Source organism: Aythya ferina, assembly GCF_964211825.1.
Source record: "Aythya ferina genome assembly, chromosome: 2".
In the NCBI taxonomy this organism is placed as follows: Eukaryota; Metazoa; Chordata; class Aves; order Anseriformes; family Anatidae; genus Aythya; species Aythya ferina.
In genome coordinates this window covers 118,651,048-118,665,704 of record NC_140297.1, presented here as the reverse complement: position 1 = coordinate 118,665,704, position 14,657 = coordinate 118,651,048, and the positions used below count along the sequence as shown (strand labels likewise).

At 43.2% G+C, this 14,657-nt stretch overlaps 1 protein-coding gene across 1 annotated transcript in view; it reads left to right on the top strand.

Moving 5' to 3' along the window:
- TAF4B (TATA-box binding protein associated factor 4b) overlaps window positions 1-10,558 on the top strand; it is a 71,145-nt gene extending 60,587 nt beyond the window's left edge. The window contains exon 15 of the mRNA XM_084509398.1: window positions 8,637-10,558. Coding sequence (XP_084365524.1) covers window positions 8,637-8,804 — 168 coding nt within the window. The 3' untranslated portion in view covers window positions 8,805-10,558. The remainder of the gene's footprint in view (window positions 1-8,636) is intronic.
- The last annotated feature ends 4,099 nt before the right edge of the window (window positions 10,559-14,657 follow it).

The window sequence follows — 14,657 nt, the reverse complement described above, 5'->3', positions numbered from 1 at the left end:
CATTCTGAGCAGTAAACAACATTCCATTCTTCAGAGATGAAAGGAGGTCTTTGAAACTGAAAGCAAGTACGATATGGCCTTAGGCTGATGCACATTTGGGCATCTTTAAAATCATCTTTTTGGGCAACCTGTCTGAGAATAATTTAAGCAGGCAGGATGTACTTTCTCATTTCAAATTGCAAATACAGACAGCTTTACTCACAAGTAATCTTAAATGTCAGAACTTCCTGACTGTGCAATGTCAAAGAGTAAATCTGTGCATAATACTCCTGTGACCATTTTTTAAAGCCTAATATCTTGGCAGACAGGTGTGATGGAAGGAATTATTCCTGAATGTGAAGGATCCTTTGATAGTATTGAATGAAATCACTGATGTTAACCATATTAGTTTTTTTTTTTTTTTTTTTAATATAAGACTTCTTCAGCTTGCTTTAGCCTAATGTTCTTTGTACAGTGTTTGTATTTCTTAAGTCTGTGTTAGAACGAAGTTGTGTGTTCAGCTTTTTATAATTGCCTACCATAATAATTAAAGGAAATGAATGGTTTCAAGCCATTATTGATGTAAACTGGAATCCCTGAGGTATTTGGGGAGACGGGGAAGAAATAACCAGTTACACTATGTATTGAAAAAGCGAGATGCTGAAAGCAAATTTATTTCATATATGCTTTTGCCCAGTACCAAAAGGTAATGGGTACTGGAAGACTGCAGCTCAACAGACTGGGTCAGAATGGATCTGATGCCTTCTCTTGCAGTAACAGTAAGTGTGAAGGGTGGAAAACCAGCATTTTGTTAGCATACTCTTTCTTTTCTTCACAAACAATTGTCTATTTGGAATGGTTCTCCCCCCCTCGGGTATCTGCTCCCTCCACGCTCAACCACTTGGATTCGCACCTCTTCTGGAAAGTCTTTTTCCTCACGTATTTGAATATCTAATTCCTACACAGTCACCCCACTTTCTTCTCTAAAATTATGGTTTCTTTACTTAGCCCCTTAAGATGACCTGTTAAAAATTATTTTAATCTGGGAACTAAAATGTGGTATAGCACAAACATGTGCTTTACAACTGAGACCCTGCTTACCAGCTGCCACATCGTTTTGTAGAGTGGCAGATGACAAATGAAGAAAGAGGCTCTTGCCCAGGAGACTTTGTTTGTCAACTATTTTGGACCTAAAGCATTAAAAAAAAAAAAAAAGACTAAAAAAGGGTAAAATGTATTCTGCCCTTGTTATTGCCTATGTATTGCTACACTTGAAACAGCAGTAGAGGGAACTCCATGAAGATCATGGAATAGAAAAAATAAGGCTTGCTCTAAGCCTAGAAAGCAAACAAACAAAACAAAAAACACTATAATGGGAATTCCTGTGCCTTTCTTGCTTGAGACACTAGTTGGGGTAGTTTTGCATATTGTCTTTATTTTGCCTGTTGACTTTATTGCAACTTAACATTTGAATGGCATTGTTCAGAGAGAATAATTTAAGAAAAACCCTGCTAAGAAAATCCATCTATTGTGAAAATGTGCTAATTGGTGCTACTTGTATTCCAGAGGTGGTAATATCTTCATCCCTCTCATTCTGGTCCCTCTGGACACTTTTGGATACAAATGAGTCAGTCTTTTAGATCTGATTAATTTGTGTTTTTGGTATGTGTATTTGTTACCCACTTTGTTATCTCTCCTATTTTGGGTGCATGTGGGGAATACTAATGAATGAAAGGGTGGGGAGACTTCAAACATAACTCATCTTGAAGAAAAGGGAGAATGCTTCTTGTAAAAAACAATCAGAAAAAGTAAATTTGAAGCCACAGATTTGTTTTTCTGATTCTGTGTTCTGTTTCATCATTCTTTATTGGTTGGTACAATGCCCCTTAACACTTCCCAATATTGAGAAATATTTGAGGGTTATTTTTGATTTAAGTTTCTCTGCTTTTCTGATGACAAAGCCATTTTCAGAATGTCTTTGTCTAGTTCTCACTATTACTGGAGTCTTAAAAGTTTGAAAACTCATGCAAATGAGCTTTTTTTTTTTTTTTTTTTTTTTTTTTTTTTTTTCCTGTGAGGAAACAGGCTGCAGCTCTGAGTGTAAACTTTCTTCCTCAACTGAAGGTATTCTGTTTCCCAGCTTTGTCATCCGCCTTGAACAGAGAGCAGTGTTTTTGTGTGTTACCACTCAGCAGGGAGGAAAAAGCTCTACCTACATTTTTGAAAGTTGAGTTAGGAGGCCGAATGTTACTCTTGTGGTCAGCACCTAAAGGCTGTGGTAGGACCGTTCTTTCACTTTCTAAGGGAAAACTTACTTGGATGCCTCCCATTCAGTCTGACTTTTTGGGGAAGTGTTTTTTCTCACCTGTTTCCTGGCTCAATGATAGCACCCTAAACAACTGGAAGAGATGCAGTCTGCCATGCCCCAAAGTGCCCTTGGTGTTGTATCCTTCATTTACATTCTCCCAGGTTGCTCATGTTGACAGAATCACAGGTAAATCTTCTGTCTCTTCTTATTTCTTGCATGATCCAATGGCAAAGGAAGTGTTCTTCCTCCAGATCCTGTGGGTGGCTCTTCAGTCTGCAGCCTAGATTAGCTACTCTCTCCATAAGTGTAGGTCTTGCCATATGGTAGGCTGTCGTCAGTATGATTTTACAAATAATCTTTTAGCCTTCCCCTGGGGAGTCCCGGAGGTCTCTCTGGGGTAAATGTGGCTGTGCTGAGTTGCCCAGTGGAAGGGATGGGAAGCAGAGGTGCACCAGCACCAGGCAGCTCTATCTGCACACCATCCCTCTGGCTGTAGCGGCAGTGCTGAGGAGGTCTGCAGGTATTTCTCAAAATGCTGCCCTCAGCTGATCTGCAGGCCCTGTGGTCCTCCACGCTGCTCAGGTAAATGGTGCAGCTAGTATCCTGGGGTCAGCGCCTAGCTGCTCAAATGCTTTCTGAGCATTCAAATCCCAGTCAACAAGCATAAAATAAGGCGATGCTTGCAGGGTGATGCACATCTTCCAATACAGCGGGCCACAAATAAGCTTGTGTTTTCCTAGTGGAAAGTTTGGCAAGAAGAAATGGAAGAAATACCTTGTTTTCTGTGCTAGTCATTGCTCTAGTTTTAATATCCATTGTGTGTGGAGAAAGCAAGCTGGTCACCTTCTCTTTTAGGGCTAGCTCTGTGCCACATCTCATCATTCTTAATAGAACTCAAATTTATCCTGCTTGTTTTATGGATGGGGATGCCAGTGTGTGGATCAAGCACATTCTGTGTATGGTTCAGGTTTAAGCTTCTGGAAATGATCTTAAGGCTGACCCAGGAAGAACTAAGCTGTCGAGCAACAAGTCCTTTTTTGCAAACTGAAAGCAAACCCTGCACCTTACAGATGATTGAGGAAGAGAAGCATTTTGTTCTCCCACTGCGTGACAATCAAATCACTGGGGTTTTTTTGGTGTTTGAGGGAGGGATGCATGATAGTCAAGGGAAGGGACATAAGTGGCTTTGCACTTCTGGAAGTGGTAGCTTTAGGAGTTACTGTCACCCTTCTGACCTTAAGCTCCTCTAATGAGGATACATTAGCATAATTCATCTGCTTTGTTATTGGTGTAAAGGAAGTGACTCAGAATGAATTAATTGAACTTAAACTTGGCTCCACTTAAAAAGTGGATGAGGATGGTCTTGCTGCCCTGTGTATATCCATGGGGTACAGAGAGGCTTCTGACTGGTGCTTGGCACTGGTACTTGATAGTCTACTAAGGTATTTTCTTAAAAGGTACAGAAAATGAATTTGAAATCAATTACTTTAAATTGGACCTGGGCTACTTGAATGTAAGTAGGTCTTCAGAGCCAGACTACAAAATCTGTTTCTACACTTGAGGGATTTTCTTCTCTCTATCTCTCTTACGTGTCTGCCTCCCTCTCCCTACTATCCCTTTCCCAGCTCATTTTGAGACTTCAGTCTGAAGTGATACAGGAGAGTTTTTTCTTTTTTTTTTCTACTTCATGTATGCAGACTCTTGATTTCACTTCCTAGTTCTTATTCAAGCTGTTGGACAACTGAAGAGTCTACAAGGATCGTCATACCTTTGGGGAAGAGGGGAGCTGAAAGCATGCTCTAATTATAACATATGGCTTCAGCATCTTACATGCTGCAAGACCTAAGCACACACACCCCTGTTAGCTAGAGAGTTTCAATTTCAGCTCCGAATTTCCTGGCTGCTGTCAGTCTAGGCCATACACTTGACGTGAATTCTTTCCCCTCTTAAACAGGCACAGATATTCTCGACTGCCAGTCATAAGCTTCAGAAGTACAGTTCATCGGCCCGTGTCGTGCTCTCTCTGTGCTAGATATGAACTTAATTCTTCTTATGTGTGAAAGATATCTGCAATTTAAATGACTAATTGCGTTGTAGCTCTAGGCTGAACATATTGGTAACGCGCAAACGTTGATGACATGTGAAGGGTCAAGAGATTTATAATTTAGTTGACAATACGTTGCTTAAAATGATGTGGCAAAGAGCCAGAAAATTTCAGCTTAATAATTGTCTATTAACTAACATGACATATTTGTATAGTAGTCATTACCTCCAGGTACAGATTAAGCATCTGACGTAGCCATGCGCGGTGACGTGCGTACATGAATCTTGGGCACAACGGTGAACAAACTGACGACGCACTCGCAGGAATTTGTTTCAGTATGTAAAGTGTGCTGCTGCCTATGTTCGAAGGGACTTGCAGGAATGTTGCACTGAAATCTGAGGAAAAACGTGCAGTCGAACGGCATCCTCTGTTGTATGGATCTGACAGCTCAGGGAGGCTTCTTTGTAGGCTACAGATAACATCATAAATATACATGTTTGTTTTCAGCTGCGTGAGAAGCAGCCTGGAAATAGAGATCTAAGCCTTTTTGACATGAGCTTGATCTATCCTAATGGCCTATAAGATTTTAAAAAAAGATGCAACAGCTTTTTAAAAAACAACTCATGTTTTTATAAACACTGTTTAATGCAGTATTTTAGCATTACGAATGTGGGAGTATTTCTCGCAGACTGAGCTGAGGCTTGGTAGAATAGGTGGCATCGGTGCACTTGGCTTGTCACTGGAGTATTCTTTCACTTTGTTTTCTCTGGCCTCAGTTATGCACTTGTTTGGGATCTTAGCTTGGAGACTTAAAAGTATTTATGCCTCACCAGAAATTAAAAGGAGAGCTCTTGACTTTACTTTTAACGTCTGACTGAAGTTTGCTTCCTTAAAGTGCCCCTCTCTAATTCTGCTCTAAAGGTCTGAAATTCTGCATGCAGTTTGTGTGCAGCCACGAAACTTGAGAAGGAAACGTGTGCTCTGCCAGGAACAGGCCACTGGGCCTGGCCCAGGTGGGTGGGAAGGCAGGTTTCTACTGACCTCCGTGAACGTTGTTTCAGGTCCTATCCAGTAGCTCCGAGCAACTTTGATATTCCTGCCAGTACTCAAGATGCAGGCTTCTGGATCGTGTGCTCCAGATACCTTGGAGTCTAGGAATTCAGGCTACGATGGTAGCTCAGGTAGAAGACAACTCTTGTCCTGCAAGTCTCACTGCCTTTCATGACAGCTGTGGCTCTGAATCAAGTTCATGCTTGTCTTTCCAGAGAGATTCAGTATTTAATTCTTCATCCAGCCACTGGAGAGAGCTCTAAAGATCTTAAAGGCACGTTTTGGGAGCAACCTCCTGACGCTAGCTGCAAAACACATATGGGATGACTGCAGGAGCTCCTTGGTGCTTTCTTTTGCCAGAATTGGTGACAGTCACTCATCTCTGCTAGGAATATACAGAAGGCTGTGAGGATCACGGAAGTGTATTTCTCTGGCAGAGTTGCTGATCTGACTGGACTCTGAGGATAAGCAAAACACAGGACTGCAGATATTTTTTTTTTCCTTAGGAAGAAGTTTGCTGCCCGACTGGAGGAATGTAATAGAGAGATCTGGGAGCAAGGCATGGGCTGGTGTTCTAGCGCAGGTCCTAAGGTCTGAAAAGCAGCATGGGGCAGCTTCTGGGCAAGGACTACGTGAAATGGAAAGGGGAGGGCTGCTAATGCTCCAGATAAGTCCTCTCTTTTAAGGACTGATAGCACCCCAGGGCTGTTGACCTGCTGCCCAGCCAGAACTTGCTGAAGAGGAGGCTTCTGAGCATGCAGCTGCAGAGGGCCCTCCCCTGAAGCCTCCCTTGTGTCAGCTGAAGAGCTCAGATCTGGGCACTTCTTAAAGTCCTGGACACTGAAGCATGTGTGATGGTTCATTTTGGTGTGCAGATGGCACCATAGCTTCAAATGTTTTTCCATTAGGTTCTTTAAATGATTTGTTATAGAGACAGGTATATCACCCTCTGCCATTTTTTCCGGTGTTCAGAACAAAACCATGAAAGGCCAGAACTTTGATGCAGTTGGTTAGTGCTCATCCCTTTGTAAGCTGTGTTCAGAGACATGTGCAGGAGGCTTTGTGCAACGTACCATAATGTGTTGGGTGAATTTCCTGACCAGGCAAAGCCCAGTTGCAGTCCCAGTCTGGACTGGAGTCGGCTATGCTGACGGACTTCTTTGATTTTTAAACCATCCCGCACCTCGAGAGAAGGGCCTTTTCTTTCGGCTTGGATGTGGTGGTCATTGCTTTGGATGTGCTCAGTAACTAGTTGAAGAGCCCTTGAAATGCTGTACTCGGCTCTGATCAGCCCATTTGCTGCATGAAATATAAAAATACGAGCTGCAAATACAAGCTGCATCCAGCAAACAGAAGTCCAACATAAGCTTTGGCTTTGGAGGTGATTTTACAGCACAACGTGGCTCCGTGGCTCTGCCCTGGTATGATGGGTAAGAATTTAAGAATAAATAAATCCATAACTCTGTCTCAAACATGGGTGGCTCGGAGCTTCTGCTCTGCTGTAACATCTTGCAGCTCTGATAGCTTCCCGGGCAGGCTCGGGGATCTGTGATGTCTGCCTCCTTTTTGTAAGGGAGATAAGTGGATCGAGGTGGCTTTGTTTTGCATATTTTTAAAGGTAAGGCTTCTGGTCTAATGACTATTTAGAGAGAAAATACTTTCACCTCCAGAAAGTTCTTTGAATTATAAAGGACATTGCTGTTGGGTTACTGAAAACCCTTGGGGTTTGTTTCATTTATAACATTGCCTGAGGCCTTCTGCTGCATCCTGTTGGATTGACCTCCTTTTCAACCCGTGCTGGCAGCTGCATTGCAGAGCTATCTTTTCCCTGGATCCTTCGGGGTTGTCATATGACAAACTTGAACTGTGACCCTTTTGTGTCTTACCAGGACAGCAGTGCCCTCTCTGTGCTGCGTGGCCAGCAGTCTTCCCCACACGCGCATTTGTTCCAAGCCATTTAACAAACTGAAAGCTTCAAATGATGGCATTTCATAGTGTTTAATAGTATCGACTGTAAAGCAAATGAAATGGTGCTGAATACCCTGCATGCTGCTAGTAAGAAATACAGCTTCCATTTCTGTGATATGCCCTGGGTTTGCTGTGGTTAGTATGTGCTCTCTGGTGAATCTTTATTTTTTTAATAAATTTCAATGCTTTCCCCCTAACAACAGTAGTGTTCACTACTATAGATAGACCACCACTGGTATTTGTTTTTAATATATATTTTTTTAACCAGATTTCTCTAAGCAAAGTGGGCAAAGTCATTTTGCTGAAGTCTTGCAGAGAGTGTTAGGGTAAGAATTGATATAGTTAACACAGCATCCAAGCAGCACCATCTCCAAGTGGTGTTGATGCTGGCAGGCATCGCCTTGCTGAAGTTACAGAGACTGAGCACTTGTATTTGTACAAATTGCATTCATTACCAAGAACCCTCCAGTAGTGATAAGAGACTGGCTGTGTAGCATAGATTGGCTCCAAGATAAGTAGCCAGTCTATTGTGCAGCTCATGGTAATCTTCCTCGTCCCCACCCCTAATAATAAATCTCGGGGCATTTTGGAATGCATGGGGGTTGCTCATTCCAATAGCCTGAATGTACAACTACTAAACATCATCTCCACACCGACTGTGCTTTCATAACCAAGTGAGGCAGCTGACTGAGATGGATAGGCTTAGATACAGCACTCTGAACACCCGGACGCTTTGACTGCGCGCATCTGTTGCTTCCTTAAAGGACGTTTCACAGGTGATGGCTGGGATAAGAGTGTCTCCTGGCCATGTTTCAAGGCTAGTGCCTGTTCTCAGCTGTGGTTTTCTTCAAGAAGAGGTGCAAACATCTGGAGACTGGGTGCTTGCAGTTGGGAGCAAAAGCCTTGCACAACCTGGGGCTCTGCGCAGGAGCTGTGGTGGTACGACTTTCACAGTGAGCTTGTCCTTTCTCAGTGCAGGTCTTCATGGTATGGCTTCGGTGAAACAGCAGTTATTTATCTTACAGTAGTATAGTTTAAAAAAAAAAGAGTGAAGGATTTTTTTCTAACAAGTCATTTCATTGCTTTGACTAAAGTAAACCATTAACTGGCAGGTATTTGCTTTGTCTTTTGAAGTATCTAATGTACAAGGACATCTGGATGGCTGGTTTCTGACATGTAAAGCTGAACATCAACAGGTTACTTTTATGCAAGCAGGCAGTACAACCCAACCAGTTTGATTTAAAAACTTGTGTTGACATGATTTTTTTTCTCTCTTCCCACTTTTAGGGTTTGAATGGCAATGGAGTCGCTCCTGGATCGTCAAATTTTAGCCTTACAAAGCAGCTGCTTCGTCCAAGAATAACCCGTGTCTGTCTCAGGGACTTGATATTCTGCATGGAGCAAGAGAGGGAGATGAAGCACTCTCTTACCTTGTACCGTGCTCTTCTGAAGTGATTTGAATTTTACATTTCAACTTGCTGTCTACTGCCAAAGAAAACACTCTGAAGCATTGTTGCACTGTCTTGAAATTCCAATTTCTGGAAAATGATCCGTTGTAAGGATAACTCTTGTTTACAGATAAACATTTTTATTAAATACCTAACTTAGCACCTGTAGGGTTTTTAATAATACTTGGTTTAACCCAGTCTGTAAACCAGTGAAAACACTGAGCTGCACACACAAGCACCTGACTACCTGCTTGCATTTAACTGTCTCGCAGGCTCTGAGGGCTTGATATGTGTACCTCGTTTATGTGTGTCACTTGCTTCAGTATTCCAGAGTCTGCAACATCTGTTCTGTCTGTAGTGCCTTCTTCTAATCCAACCTTATCTAGGGAAACAAGTAACATTTTAAAGGCACTGCATAGCATGACAACTGTATTTATTCATGAACCAGCAGTCAGTCGACATGCTAATGTATTGCCTGTCTGACTCAGCATCTCCCTCAGTTTTCTGGGTTTAGAATTACTACTGAGTGCTACTTTGTGGAGAACAGAGTAGCAAGTGAAAGGAACAAGGGACACTTTCTCTTCCCTACATCACCTCAACTGCCCTCCCCTTTTCGCTGACGAAGTGACTGAGGGAAGGTGAACAAATTGGTCGTTCTTGTGGTTAAAGTACATCAAATGGTGTAGGCAGGGCATACTTGGATGTTTGGGAAAATGTGCAGTTACTAAACTTGAATACAGGGAGTGAAAGAGCCTAAAAAGGAAGAGAAAACACATTAACTGATCCCTTATGTTTTTCTTTATGTAGATATCAAAAAATAGCAATGAGCCTAAGTATAGATTTAGAAAGAAATGAACCAAAACAACCTGTGCTGACTGAAAAAAAATATAAAAATGAAAGCTTGAGATCTAGTAAATGTTCTGAAACTTTACAGCTGGAGAGTCTTAAGGAGAAGAGTAATATTTGGAAAGCACAGGATTCACTGCTTTATTGAGAGTATTGATTTAGTTGTCATCTTAATGTTTATAGTACCTTAATATGGTATAACAGGGAAACTTTTCAAGTAGAAAGTAGTTAGTTCAGCCAGTTGCCTGGTTTCTGTTCAATGAAGAGGAGGACTCCAAATTATTAAGACTGCTAGAATAGATTCAAAAATCTCCTCTGCTGGTAAAGACTGCCTTGTGGTAGAAGGGAAAGCCTCCTGGTCACCTTTCTCCCCAGCCTCCAAATATTTTGCCTCCCGTGGCACAGTGCTGCATAGCATGGCTGTTTCCCAGGAGCAGTGGGAAAGGCACTGACTGTATTGAATGGCTTCCTGCTGAAACTTTTTTTCTTTTAAGGAACAAGCTTCCTATGGTTATTTGGCATGCAACTTTAAAACTTTAAAGTGATAGATAACTCAAACGCCCTCTGCCATCAGAACCACTGCAGGTAGTTACCAAATTCAGTAAGTTTTGAGTCAGTTACGTTTTTTGTGTTGAAACAGTAGTGAATAATAAATCTAGCAAATGAATGCTGTAAATTATTTATATATGTATATATGGCATATATATATATATAAAAGAAAAGCAGTACTTTGACTAAGCTATAGTTTGCAAGATATTGATAGCGTCAGGCAAAATTGTTTTGTATAATTAAATGCTTAGCTTTACTTTTTATGTAAAGTGCAGCATTTTCCATATTTGTGTACTGTATCTTATTGATCAGATGTTTAAAATTATTTTAAATACTGCATTAAAGCAATTATTTTATTAAAAATAAGCAATAGTTCCCTTTGTCTGTTTCCTAGCCTGAGATACTCAGCGTCTGAGGCTGTCATCGCTGTGACTAATGGCGTGGTTCGGAGAGCAAGCCCCAGCTATCTGCCCATCACAGTGATTGGCACGGTTGCCCAACTTGGAGTGTTAACGATAAACATCTGTCTTCCAAGGTTTTTAGCAGAACTAGGTGACGGAGAAAGAATTGCTCGAAGGTGGGGGGCGGAGAGGGGGACAGGGAGTAAAAGCAACCCCTCATTTGTCTGATTTCCCCCTGTCAGTTGGTGCAGAGGCTGTTTTTTTTTTTTTCCACAGCTGAGCAGAGGTAAACACTTTGCACGTGTCTGGGAAGCAGCAACACGGGAAGCTTCTCAGACCTCAACAATGTGCAGTGGAAGCATTGTCCTAAATTGTTCTTGAAGCAACTCGCAGCTAATTAAGCGCAGGTTGGAAAACAAAGATGAGCATCTGCATATGGGCTCTGCCTCTTCTTCAAACCAACGAGACACTTGAAATGAGAGATACCAGAGAAAAGAATTGATTAATAGATATGTGTAATAAAGCATGACAGGTAATTCAACTGCTTTTAGGGCTTGCCTGCCTGCAGTGCAGGTCACATGTTTTCATTACTGCTGTCACAGCAAGTTTGCTCTGTTTGGTAGTTCCTTTCTCCCTTCCCACCTCCAAAGAAACCTCAAAATTTCAGGCTGTGAGGAAAAGCAGGCATTTTCAAAAAGTTTTTCAGCTGGTCCGTAGGCCTAATTTCAGACAGGAGCAGACAAAGCCTTTTGCAGGTTCAAAATTACTTGTCTCCTTCCCAAGCATTCAGCCTGTGCTTTATTCAAGGTCAGCTTTGCATCTGAGAAGAGCCAAGTGTCTTCCGAAGTGGCACTTAGGAGACGCTTGAGCTTTGGCCAGCCACACCAGAAGTGAAAGGAGGAGTGACCATGCATTTATGGGTTTGTCCCCCCTCTTTTTGCAAATACTAAAAAGCTCAGTGCCATCATGCTCCCATGCTTCTTACTTGTTGGGAAGCTTGTGTTCAAGCTCCGGCACTTAGCAGCAGAGCCATCTATGCCACGGATGCTGCAAGGGGTCTAAAGCTTACTGCAGGCACTTCTTGCTGTCCAGATGGTCTGTTAGTCTAGTGCCTATTTCTGATGCACCGAGCTGTCCAGGGAACTATCTGTGGCATTCAAGTATTTTGCCTTCAGAGAAAACAGCGTGTCTGGTTGTGTGGAGGGGAAAGCTGTTGTTGCTGGCTCTTGACTGATACCGTTTCAGCAACACAGCATTGCACTGGATTTTGTGTGTTACGTGGGAACAAAAGGGACCTTGTACTTTCTCCTCTTGCTGTTGCTTTTTCCCTTTCCTGCCATTTTTGAGTCTTAACACCGAATCCACTTGCCAGCCCTTTGCACTGTCTTTGACTCCAGCTCTTCCCGTCTCCCCCTGGGAAGGACTAGCTGAAGTACACGAACACACCCTGCAGCCTTGTTCTAGGTTTAATGAGGAAGGTAGCGGGGGCCCGTGAGGCTTGGCTAGATGATTCCTCAAAGCCATGGTGCTCTCTTGGACACTTTGACACGAGTAGCTTAAGGCTACTGTTTGCATCGAGTTGTTCTAGGCCTGCTCTCTCGTAGGCACCTGCGCCCTGCCACGTGAGTGCACTTTGCTTGGGAAAAAATGCTGCCAGCTCTTCTCCAGGTCCGGCTGTTTGCTGCGTTCTTTGCTTTCCTCTTCATTTGTGATCGCTGGGATTAAGAAGGAAAGACAAAAGCAAATGAGGCTGTCCTAAGGGGGTAGGCAGCCCAAGCGATTGGACTCGCTCTCGGCAACTTTTCAACTTTCCAAATGAGGGCTGCTGGCTTTCTGAGGCCAAGTGCTGCACGCGCTCAATCTCTGCGCGCACCACACGTGATGCCCACACATCTTCTGAGGCTGTTACCCACAGACCTGTGGCTGGAGCCTGCAGTGTAGGCTTTTCTCTGGTGGGCACAGAATTTAGTATAAAGGCTGAAGAACGTATCACAGCTGGCCTCTCTCCATTTTGCCACTTACCGGGTGTCTTGCTGCAGGTCAGTGGTTTGTCCCACCTACACCTGGTAGGAAGGCAGCCAGGCTGCAAGTCCCAATGCCAGTGTTTCACTTGGTGCAGGCCCTTTGCAAGCTGGGCAAGTGCCCATTTTGATTTTTTTCCTTATTTTGAAGGTGTAAGCAAGAAACCCAGACTTTTCCTTCCAAGTTATATCAGTCATTGTTCCTACCACTTTTTCTTTTATATGGTAGGCAGGAGCTGATCGCTCCCTGTGTGCTATCTATAGCTATTCTGGCATGTTAGCTACTAACTTTGCCACCCTGTCCACTCTCAAGGTCCTCTGCTTCCCAGTTCCCAGGTCACTCCCAGGAAACCTGCTTTTGAAGGGGTTTTTGCAGGGAGGAAGGAAGGAAAAGGCTGGTTTCTATTCTAGACTTTAAAGTCGATGACTGCTCTGAAGTGGAAGGAGGTGGTGGTGCGGATCAGCTCACATCAGCCCTGAGTCTGCTCCTCTCTGCAGTGTCCATAGAATTGTAGGATGGTCTGGGTTGGAAGGGACCTTAAAGCTCACCTTGTTCCAACCCCCTGCCCTGGGCAGGGACACCTCCCACCAGACCAGGTTGCCCAAAGCCCCATCCAGCCTGGCCTTGAGCACCTCCAGGGATGGGGCATCCACAGCTTCTGTGTGGAACATATTCTAATGCCTCACCACACTCGAAGTAATTTCTTCCTTATGTTAAATCTAAATCTAACCTCGTTCACTTTCAAACTATTATCCCTTATCCCATGCCCTTGTAAAAAGTCCCTCCCCATCTTTTCTTTAGGCCCCATTCAAGTACTGGAAAGGTGCTATAAGGTCTTCCTGGAGCCTTCTTTTCATTCTTTTATGTTTCATGGTGGCCAAGACTTCTACCATTAGTCCCTGCGTTGGTCAAGGGTTTTCTACAGGTCCTTGCTGCAGTAGGTACTGCTCCTCTTTCAAAGGCTGTTCTTCCTGGTGGATATCTTTCTTCAGAGCCACCTAAAGTTCATGCCTATGAACCCACCAGAGCTGCTCACCCGTTCTCTTCCCCGCACTATGGGGGTGTTCTCCATGGGTAGTGCCAACGCTAAAAAGTCATCCTCGCCTCAACAGCTTGGCATGGGCACTCGTGCTCTGCAGGCTTTCCTTTGAAGAACTGCGGTTATCAGTAAACAATTCTCCCTAGCAGGTCACAGAGAATAGCACTCCAAAGTTTATCTGGAGTGAAAAATTATCTGACAGATCTTCTGCATCTGGTTTTGAGAGCTAATTCGTAATTATGTGTAGTTCCCCAAGCTGGCTGAAATACTTGCGCTTATACTTTGAAGTGTTCAGCGTGACCGGGTTTATTATTTACAGTTATTTGAAGGTGTTTCTTTATTTATGTCTTTAGAGGCTGGAAGGAGGAGTATTTTTTTTTTCAAGTAATTATGTGAAAATACACATGTATTGTGTGTACAAGGATGGGTAAGTAACTTTTCAAAAGAAATACCCTACTACTTGTAGGGACTGCGTTGTAACAGCTCCCAGGTCTGAAGCTCCAGCAGCAAGGAGCAGGTGAGGAAGGAGATGAATTCTTGAAGAGGTTGCAAGAGGTAATCCTTAAAAATCCTCTGATACCTGGGTGCAATATTGGGCAGAGAATAAAGATTCCCTTGAAGAGCTAATCAGCTGGAGTCCTCAAGGAGGAAGGTAGGGAAAGAAGAATGGCAAAAAAAAAAAAAAAAGAAGAAAAAGGATGCATCAAAGTAGGTGGGTATGTGTACGCAGGCTGTGTATTTAGTGAAGCAAACATATTGCATAATTACTACTTGGGAAGAAATCCTTAAATTGTTACTTCCTGTCCAATGCGGCTTTCACTCTTAACTTGGTGTTTCTTAAAAATTGGCGAGATCCCGTGTAATCCTCTTACTGCTGCTGTTAGGAGCAGCAAGAGAGATGATCACCAGCTTCAGCCCGGTGCCGCACTCCAGCCACACAGCTGAAACACTGCCAGATGTGGGGAATGTGCTCTCTTCACAGGACACGGTGGCCTGACTGATG